General features: G+C 46.7%; 1 protein-coding gene across 1 annotated transcript; it reads left to right on the forward strand.

The window, feature by feature from the left end:
• The first annotated feature begins 5,502 nt into the window (after positions 1 to 5,502).
• On the forward strand, positions 5,503 to 9,535 carry LOC120065279 (class E basic helix-loop-helix protein 40-like). Its single transcript, XM_039016145.1, has 5 exons — positions 5,503 to 5,961; positions 6,104 to 6,167; positions 6,457 to 6,564; positions 6,953 to 7,076; positions 7,464 to 9,535. The coding sequence occupies exons 1-5, from the start codon at positions 5,888 to 5,890 to the stop codon at positions 8,351 to 8,353; spliced, it is 1,260 nt and encodes a 419-aa protein (XP_038872073.1). The 5' UTR covers positions 5,503 to 5,887; the 3' UTR covers positions 8,354 to 9,535.
• The last annotated feature ends 490 nt before the right edge of the window (positions 9,536 to 10,025 follow it).

Consider the following 10,025-nt stretch of genomic DNA (forward strand, 5'->3'; position numbering starts at 1 on the left):
GCTTTTGATGTGAGCGCTACTTGGAGCGGGCGAAAAGGCCGACAAGTCAGCCTTTGGGAATCTCGCTCCAGTCAAATTGGACACGCTCTGCTCTAGCTCCGCTCCGAACACTAGCCGCGGGCAGCATTTGGTAAGCTAACACACCCACACACACACTCATCTCCCCTTCCCTACTCTGTTTTTAGCTACCTTAAAAATGTGGGTCGACACACACGTTAACTTAGCGATCTCAGTTCATACATTACACACATTCTTACCTCCCTTCAGTAACAGTTTGGTATGTTATAAGGACGACGCAGACAAGATTTCATGTTTAATTTATGTGACGTTTATTGTACTTAACAATGTTTCGGATGAGCGCTCTGTTTGTTTCTGTTCCTCTGTCTCTGTAGCTTCCGGGTATTCTGGAATAAAGACACGAGATACGGCAATCGGGCTGGCTTTGTAGTGCCTGTCCCATGGAAGACACCATGTCAGGAGTGATGGGATTATGTAAATGTGTTATATTGCGCTATATTGTATAATTAAAAACCGATTGCTAAGGTTCAATGAAGATAATTCATGATATGATTAGTTTAGTGGAAAATGTAGGCTTTGGTGTTGGTAAGGGGGGCGGGTGGCGTTTTGATTGAGTTGTTGATGGGGCAGCACTGTTTTAGCTGTCCCATAATGTATACTTTTGGTGGCAGTACTGTTTTTCTTCCAGAAACATTCTCCACTATGTAAACATTCTTCACTATGTAAATAAACACCCTTACACAGAAGTACTTTTACGGCCATCGTTTTATTTGATAGAGGTTAGGTTTTTCAGTTTAGCCTTCTGGCCTACTCGACTCTACATATGGTGGCAGCAGTGGGATGGCCCACCGCAAATCAGTGAATTCCAAAAATAGATATAAAGGAACGCGTACAGAGTTGTTCGCAGCAGCAGCATCAACTTTCAGAAAAGGTATCTAAAATTCAAACGGGGTGGAATACCATGGAATCATCCGGTGAAGAAGAGGTAAATTATGAGAAACTAGGTGCCTGGCCAAGGGGCCAAACACAACCAGAATCGCTTGAGTTGCAGATTGAACCACCAGATACAGCCATAAAAGACCAGCCAACTGAAGGAGACTTCAAGCAGGAGTTACGGGGCCTACGACAATATATCCTCACAGCGCCTCACCAAGCGGAACTCGTAAGTGAGAACCCAAGATTGGGTCTGCCAACACCAGGTCGACAGAGGATTGACACAGCAGGGACTTCAACTCCACAGAAGGGTCCCCAAGCAGTGATGAGGCCAGCCCCAGCACCAGGAGATCAGTCCAGCAGTGCTAACGTCCACCCTCCAGCATTTCTGAGGAAGGAGCCGAAGATGCCTTCATACCAGCAGGGGGAGGACATTGGAAACTACCTGCTGAGGTTTGAGCGAATTGCCAAGATGTGGCGGTGGCCGGAGGTAGAGTGGGCCTGCAGGCTTGTCCCATTGCTCAGGGTCAAGGCCTTAGAGGCTTATACCGCAATGGATGAGGGGTTGTTCAACATCTTGAAGGAAGCGCTGCTGGTGAAGTTCAACATCTCCCCGGAGACCTACCGTCAACGCTTCAGAGCTGTCAACGCCATCGGGTGAGTTGCCGACTGAGACATACCACCGCCTCAAGGGCCTCTACCGTTGATGGGTTCGACCGGAGGAGAAGACACAGGACGAGATCGGTGAGGTCCCTCATCCTCAAGCAACTTCTACATGTTCTCCCACACGACATTCCAAACTGGGTCCAAGAGCATGAGCCCAAGGATGGACTTATGGCAGCCAGGCTGGCTATGCAGCACCTTAATCCATGAAAAGGGGAGCCACCACGACCTGCAGCACCCTCTCCAAGGAGTTGCATAGACACAAGGGACATCAGAGATGCCAGAGATGGTGGAGGTAACTCTGGGGGGTATGTGTCTGGGAGGAGGGAAGTAAGGGATCATGCATTTCACTCTGATGGGAGGGGCCTGACCTGTTTTTATTGTCAGCAGCAAGGGCACAAAGCTTCAATGTGTCCACTACGTAAATCCAAGCTCTCAGGTTACTGTTATGTGCCCAGAGAGGGGGATGATGTTCAGGATAGGCACAGTGGGGAAGGGTCAGTCTTGGTACCTGTAAAAGTGAATGATAAAAGTCTTACTGCAATGATTGACACAGGCAGTTCCCTGTCTTTGATCAGAAAATGTAATGTACCTGGTAATGGCATTGATTATGGTCACCAGACACTGATCCAGTGTGTCCACGGTGACCAGTCACAGCAGCCCACAGCTGAGCTCACAGTTTAGATTCAGGGCCAGAAGTACCTCCTCAAAGTTGCGATAATGGAGAATCTACCTTTTGAGATGATTTTGGGGAGGGATGTGCCTGTACTCTGATATGTTGTGAAATGTGGGGGGGTCAGCTATATGAGCAGTCAGTTTGCCAGTCTGATGTTCATGTGTCATGCATAGTTGTCTCTCGTGCCCAGGCCAAAGATGGTTTACAACCTCTGCTTGACTTGTGATAGTCTGTGCGAGGGGGGAACCAAAGGGCCCAGAAAGTCATCCTGTACCTGTTGCTGACGTGTCTGGGTTAGAGGTGCAATGGGATGTTCCAAAGGTCTGGGAAGAGAGCAAGGAACTATCCAAGGGAACATCCTTCCTGGGCCGCAGAGTAGAAGAAGAGGATGAGTCGGAGGGGATCACAGAGGCATGAAAGGGATGAGCAGAGGTCATACTGGCTCACCTGGAAGAAGGTAAGCAAGATGAGCAGCTGTTTGGCGAGTATCAAGCCCTCTTCAGTCAGAAGCCAGGAAGAACCAAGGTTCTGGAACACATCATCCGTTTGAAGCCTGATCAGAACCCTATGCACCAGCTTTCTTACCATGTGTCTGAGAGGCTGGTGGTAGCCCTCAAGGAAGAGGTCCATACCATGATAGAGATGGATGTTGTTGAGCCATTATCATTGTCATTGTCCCAAAGAAGGATGTCTCTTTGCGTCTCTGCATGGACTTTCGTAAGGTGAATGCCTGCTCCCAGTTTGATGCCTACCCCATGCCCTGCATTCATGACTTACTGGAGAGAATATGTAGAGCTCATTACATCACCACATTGGATCTCTGCAAAGGGTACTGGCATGTGCCCCTGAACTAACTATCCAAGGCCTACACTGCCTTCTGGATGCCAATGGTCCTGTTCCAGTTCAAGGTTATGCCGTTTGGACTTCATGGGGCCCCTGTGACTTTCCAGAGGACTGTGATGATTGCTGTGCTGCCTACTTGGATGACGTGGTGATCTACAGCCACTCCTGGGAGGAGCACATACAACATCTTAGCAGAGTAGTGGGGAAGATTCATGATGCGGGCTTCACGCTTAACCTCCTGAAGTATGAGTTGGCGAAACAGGAGACAAAGTACCTGGGTTACCAGCTGGGTAAGGGTGAAGTTCGGGCCTCAGGTGGACAAATTGGAGTCCATCAGGAACAGCCCTCAACCCAGAACCAAGACACAGGTGAAGTCCTTCCTAGGTCTGGCAGCGTGGTACCGGAGATTCATTCCCCAGTTCTCGACCATCGCAGTTCCTCTGACCAACCTCACTTCAAAGGTAGCCAGCAACCCTGTGAAGTGGACTGAGGAGTGTGAGGAAGCATTCATAATGCTGAAAAAACACATGTGCTCATCCTCTGTTCTCCAGAGCCGTGATTTTCAGAAGAGGTTCCTCAAACAGGTGGACGCTTCGGCTGTGGGAATTGGAGCTGTACTGGCCCAAAGGGAGCCAGGAGAAGAGCTCATTGTGCTGTACCTGAGTCAGAAGCTCTTGCCCAGGGAAACCAAGTATTTGACCATCGAGAAGGAGGCTATAAAGTGGGCACTAGATAGCCTCCGGTACTACCTTCTTGGGAGAGAATTTGACCTGCACACGGACCACACAGCCCTGACCTGGATCCAGACCATGGTGACCGGAATTCTCGCGTGACCAGGTGGTATCTGGAGCTCCAGCCCTTCCAGTTCTTTGTCTGTCACAAGGTAGGAAAATAAAATGTCACAGCGTACTACCTATTCCGTCTCCAGAACATGGTCGCTTCAGGAGAGGAGGAAGGTAATATGACGCAGCACACAAGTAGTTTACAAATGCATGGGGGGCCCAGCATGCCCCGAGCTCTTGATGTGAGCGCTACTTGGAGAGGGCAAGAAGGCCGACAAGCCAGCCTTTGGGAATCTTGCTCCAGTCAAATTGGGCAAGCTCTGCTCTAGCTCCGCTCACATACTCTGGTAGAGAGAGCTCATTTACTGGCAGTGGTAGACTCGTCAGGGAGCTCGCTCGTGTGCCATCTTGCGCAGTGTCTTCCTCTTTCAAGTCCTGGGGAATAGGGCCTGGTCCGAAATGAGCAGTACATCCACAGCTGCAAACTTGTTGAAGTAGAAATCTTCATTAAAATCGAGGTTAGTGATCGCTGTTCTGATGTCCAGGAGCTGTTCGGAAATGACGGTGGAAATATCATGAGCATAAAAGTTAAGATCAGTGTAAAAAAACTCACAAAATAGCTAAATTGGTCAGGAGGCCGTAAGACGGAAGCTATCTACTGCAGCGCCATCTTCATATCTACAATTAATATAGTCTATTTGTCAAGGATAGCACAAGGTTAGGTTAAGACATCCACCAGGTTAGCCGACTAAACTCAACTCCACAATTTACGATGGAGTTGAGTGGCAACTAGTGTGGGCGGATTAGAGCTCCGAAGTTAATCATTTTTTGAGTTACTGATTTCAGCACCCAAAGAATAGCCTGCAATTACACATGACATTGTTCTGTGTAATTCCTGGGTAATCTTTGGGTGCTAACATCTGTCGTTTTTTATTTAAAAAAAAATAAAGTTTTTTTGTGTGAAGTTGGAGTTCCAGTCAGCCCACACTAGTCGTTGCTCAAATCCATCCTAAATCGTGTTGAGTTCAGCATCCACCAGGTAGGCCTACATGTCAATACCCGTATTATAAAGCCCTACAACATAGGGCTATTAACTTAACACAGTGGTTAAAGTTAAATAATAGAATAATGTATTGTATTTACAAATGACATGATTTTGCTTATTGGCATAGGCTTACATTTACGATTAAATTATGTTGTGTATGAGGCAAAAGGTGAATGAGTCCCATGAACAATATAAGGATTGGGATAAGATAATATCACATTAACTCCCCATTCTATCAATTCATCGATATATTTGCAAAATTATCCCCATATCAATATTATTGATGTCTTGTTGTCAGTAGTGGATCCTGCGGAGCAGTTTTGGTGAGAAGCGTAGCTCTGTGTTGTAAACTGTAACCTGTCTATATGCTCCTTAGCGGTGGCGCGTATAGTGGTTACCATACAGTTGAGCATGGTGGTACACGAGACCCGGGACTCAGTCCTCCGGTGTGACGTGGAACCGACGTCCGCCCCCAGATCCTCCTTATCAGTAGAAAATGGGCAGTCCCTCCACCGAGGAGACAGCGGCGTCCAAAACGTGACTCATGTGACAGAGGTAGGTCACTCTGCGAGCGAGAGTCAGAGGGGTTTATTTAACACGTAGCTCTAGTGTCCTCCCCCACTTTCCCAACGCGCAATCAAGATTAGTGCATCTTCAGGGCTACCTCTTGACTGACTTCGTGGAGATCTCCGGGACAATTTACTCCCATTCGGCGACAAATATAATAATAACAACAATTGAAATATAAAGGAAAATACATTTTCTCTACATATTATTAATCTCGAGTTAGTAGGAATACTGAACGATTTTTTGTGAAAGAATTTAAGGACGATTTACTTGTATTACATTTCATATGCATCCTTGAGTGAATACATTTGGAAAACAAGCTTGCCCTTTCGTGATTAGTTTGGAGTAGGCCTAAAGATAATGGAAATGGAAAGGATTCAAAGGGCGCAACTCCCTCCCAAGTACCAGCAGGCTGAGCTGTCTGACATGCAAGGGTAAGTTGCTGAGAAAGACACTTGTGCAATGGTCATGCTTGTCCTGTGCCTCTACATAGTGTCACACATTTGTCTCTCTTGACATTGAGTGCGCAACTTCACCAAACTCACATCTCATTGACTGTCTTCTGCCTTTCTTTAGGATGGATTTCCCTATATATGTATACAAATCCCGTCGGGGAATGAAACGAGCAGAGGAGTGCAAGGTTGGTAGAAATATTTGTGTTTATTCACTATTTTCATGGGAAATAATACTTTTGAATGTAATAGTATTACAATAAGAATACTATGATTATACAATATTATTTAAACTATACATTGTTTTAAGTCACTCAGTTGGCCTGATAATTCAGATCATGCGGTGACCCGTTTTCCCATCTTATGTAAGGCTTGAAGTCCATGTTAGTGTTGATAGGGCTGCTTGTCAAATTGCTGTAGGTGTTCGGTAACCTCAATATGACTCCACCTAAACTACTTTCACACTCCTGCCTTTAGGAAAACTACAAACTACCTCATCGACTTATTGAGAAGAAAAGGCGAGACAGGATAAACGAGTGCATCGCTCAGTTGAAAGATTTATTGCCTGAGCACCTGAAACTTACAGTAAGTTCCTATTTATCTGGAAGTAGCACAGTAATAACTAGTTCACTGCTTGTAGATGTTAGCTAAGGCGCCGTTAAGTGGTTGCTTTGTGGTACTTCAGGTTTTGGTATCGGCGTGACTAACAGTTGAGATTTTATAAAATCATTTAAATCAATTAAGTTAAATACTTAAACTAATTCTGAAATGGTGCAAATTTCCTTAGATCAGTATTTTTATGATTCAGGTAGTGATATCGGATATATTATCAAATGTTGAAGATCGAATTTTAATTTGAGTATAACTAGTTATTGTTGTTGTTGTTCCTCCAAGTTTGTGTGTGTGCTGCTGAGTGTGTGTGTGTTCCTTAAGAGTGGAGCCCCAGCTGACAGTAGTGTGTGTTATTCTCTAGACTCTTGGCCATCTGGAGAAGGCTGTGGTTTTGGAGCTCACGCTCAAGCATGTGAAAGCCCTCACCACTCTACTGGAAAACCAGCAGCAGAAAATCCTCGCTCTGCAGAATGGCATGCAAATCGGTGAGAAGAAACATACACACACACCCCCACAATAAGATGATTCTGCAGAAGGGCATGCAAATCAGTGAATTTAAATATAGCTTGTCGTCTCTTGCCTTGACTCGTTTCCATTTGGATGCAGACAACATCCTCACTAATTCTCAAATGCAGCACAGTGCATTTCTCATCTATTGCATTATTATAACATGTTACCGGAATAAGAAACTGAGACAGAATAACTCATAAGTTTAGAATGGATGTGGTTGAATATAAGGGGAAATTTTACCCATAATAAGATTTATTTCTTATGAGAATTTCTCCAAATGTGATGAGAGTAGTTTGGTAGTTTCCATAATAATGCATTGTGGTAGTTCTGTATTTGACGTTGTTGTTCCTTCCTGTCTACAGAGCAGTCCTCTCCCAGCCAGGAGAACAGTGAGGAGATGTTCCGCTCAGGCTTCCACGTCTGTGCCCAGGAGGTTTTACAGTACCTGGCCAAGCAGGACGGTGACGGAGACCTCACACCCTCCCACATGATCAACCACCTGCACAAGGTGGTCACTGAGATCCTCCAGGTCCCTCCCCACAGCCCCTGGCCCGAAAAGACCCCCAGCCACCACCACGCCCAGAGGGAGAAGCCTGTAGGCCAGCCCCCCAAGCTCAGCGAGGGCCACAGGAAGAACTGTGTGCCTGTCATACAGCGGGCGTATGCCCAGGTGGGCGGTGAGCAAAGCGGCAGTGATACAGACACAGACAGCGGCTACGGTGGCGAGCAGGGTGAGCATCTGGCATCGCGTGCAGGGTACTACGGCCAAGAGAGCCAGCTGAAGAGAGCGCTGGGCGAAAAGACGGCATCATTGGGCGTCAAGCAGGAAGATGAACCTCGCCACAAACATGCCCGGGTGGAGTCATCCGATGACGAGTTTCTCTCAGGTGGAGAGTCATCCTCATCCTCTTCATCCTCCTCCAGCGGTCACGGCAGCTACATGAGCGCCTACTCCCCCCACCAGGCCCAACCTCATCCTCTCTGCATGCCCTTCTACCTCATCCCCCCTTCTGCTGCCGCTTATCTGCCCATGCTGGAGAAGTGCTGGTACTCTGGGGCCATGCCCATGATCTACCCTGGCCTGGGGGGCTCCGCACAGGGCATGCCTAGCGACACGCATGCCCAACCTTCCCTGATTACGATATCCCCCAGGGGGCACTCTCCCTCTCCCCTCACCGTGGCCCAGAGCCCCATGGACTCACCAGCCCTCCTCCAAGTGTTAAAGCCCATTAACCTGGAAACCAAAGACTGAGAGACCACTGAACAGTGTTATTGAACATAGAGACTGCTCTGCCGAGAGGGAACATGGGGGAGAACATGACTGACAGTCAGATCACCCACCATCACCCCTCTCCCCTGGTCCCTCACCCCAGAGGTCAGAAGACAGAAGGGAGACAGACAGAGAGCATGCACCTGATCTGGTCCCGGACCGGTAATGCATCATCCACAGCCACACTGCTGCGAAGAGAAGAAAGAGTGAAGGTGTAGAATGAAGACAGCTGAACCTGTTACCTGACCCTCAACCTTCTGAATGTTTGACTTAAAATGCATACCCCCACCAGAGAGCTGAGTGCACCATTGACCCCACTGATCTGGACCTGCCCTAAACACACACCCTTGGTTGAATGTAAAAGAGAGGCAATCCCGTAGATGCTGCTGTTGAGGTTTCTACATGCTGATGACACTGACAGGTCTCAGTTGTAGCTGCTGCCATAGAGACACATACCGTCCTAAATCATGTTACACCTAATGTCAACAGTCACCTTTCACCCAAAGGTCGCTGTCTATCTACCTTAGGTAACCATTGCCATCACTGACAATGCCCTTTGCCCCATTTCCTATGACAACAACAAGCGCTCTGACTAAAATAATGATCCCCACAACTGTACAGCCAGGAGCAAAGGGTACGCCAATTCACACTTTATGGAGTTAGTGATGTCATCACGTGACCATGTCGAGTTGGCAATTCGCTGACTGTTGAGATGGATTATCTGTCATTATTGTGTATACTTCTTGTACATCTCTATTTTTGATATGTGTCCTAATTCTCGGACTAGAGAGAGGGGTAGTAGAGTGTGGACAGTCATTTTAGTGTAAAATAAACCCTGTACATACATGCCCTGTGCTGGCCCTGGTCTGCGTTTTTCAGCAATCCGCTTCCCCTCAAATCAAACCTGGTGTTTGTTCATGCTGTTGCCTTTTACTTGTGAAAAGCTGATAAAAACATCATCAGATGTTTATTAAATGTATTTGTATGAATACTGCAGTCTAAGGAGTTGGCGAGAAGTGAATGTATACGTTTTAACAGAATATTTGTTTTCTATAGAAAGAGGTACTTGGGACCTACCAGAAAGTTGTTGATGTACATACTTTGTCTATAAATGGTGATATACATTATATAAGCGTATTAATAAAGTATTTTTTCCTGTGGAAAGCCTGTCTGCTTGGTTCCTCATGAGTGAGTAGAGAGCATCTTGAGGTGAAATGTAATCTCCTGGGATATATTTCTCCCACAACCACAACTCTGTCGGAGGGAACTCTTATAGAATGGGGAGAGTTGCTGCAGTCTGCTTACTGGACGGGCACTGCTAGTCACAAGAAGAGAAACACCGCTATGGTGACAGACAGACAGATACTGTGGTGGTCCCTGAACAATCAGTGCGCTCTAAAGGCCATGTTGTTTTATCTTTCATATATTTAGGAGGTTGTTTAAAGTAGAGAGCTTCACATTTCCAAAAAGTTGGACCCGGACACTAACGGACACGAGAACAATCAGACCCGAACCCAAATGGACTCTACAACAACCAGACCTAGACCCATACCCATACCCAACCGAGTGACAAAAAAAACGCTAACTAGCTAGCCATTTCACATCGGTTACAGAAGCACAATAAAGAGACCTATTATTCAGCATCCATTTTATG

The sequence above is a fragment of the Salvelinus namaycush genome, chromosome 20 (genome assembly GCF_016432855.1).
Source record: "Salvelinus namaycush isolate Seneca chromosome 20, SaNama_1.0, whole genome shotgun sequence".
NCBI classification, from domain to species: Eukaryota; Metazoa; Chordata; class Actinopteri; order Salmoniformes; family Salmonidae; genus Salvelinus; species Salvelinus namaycush.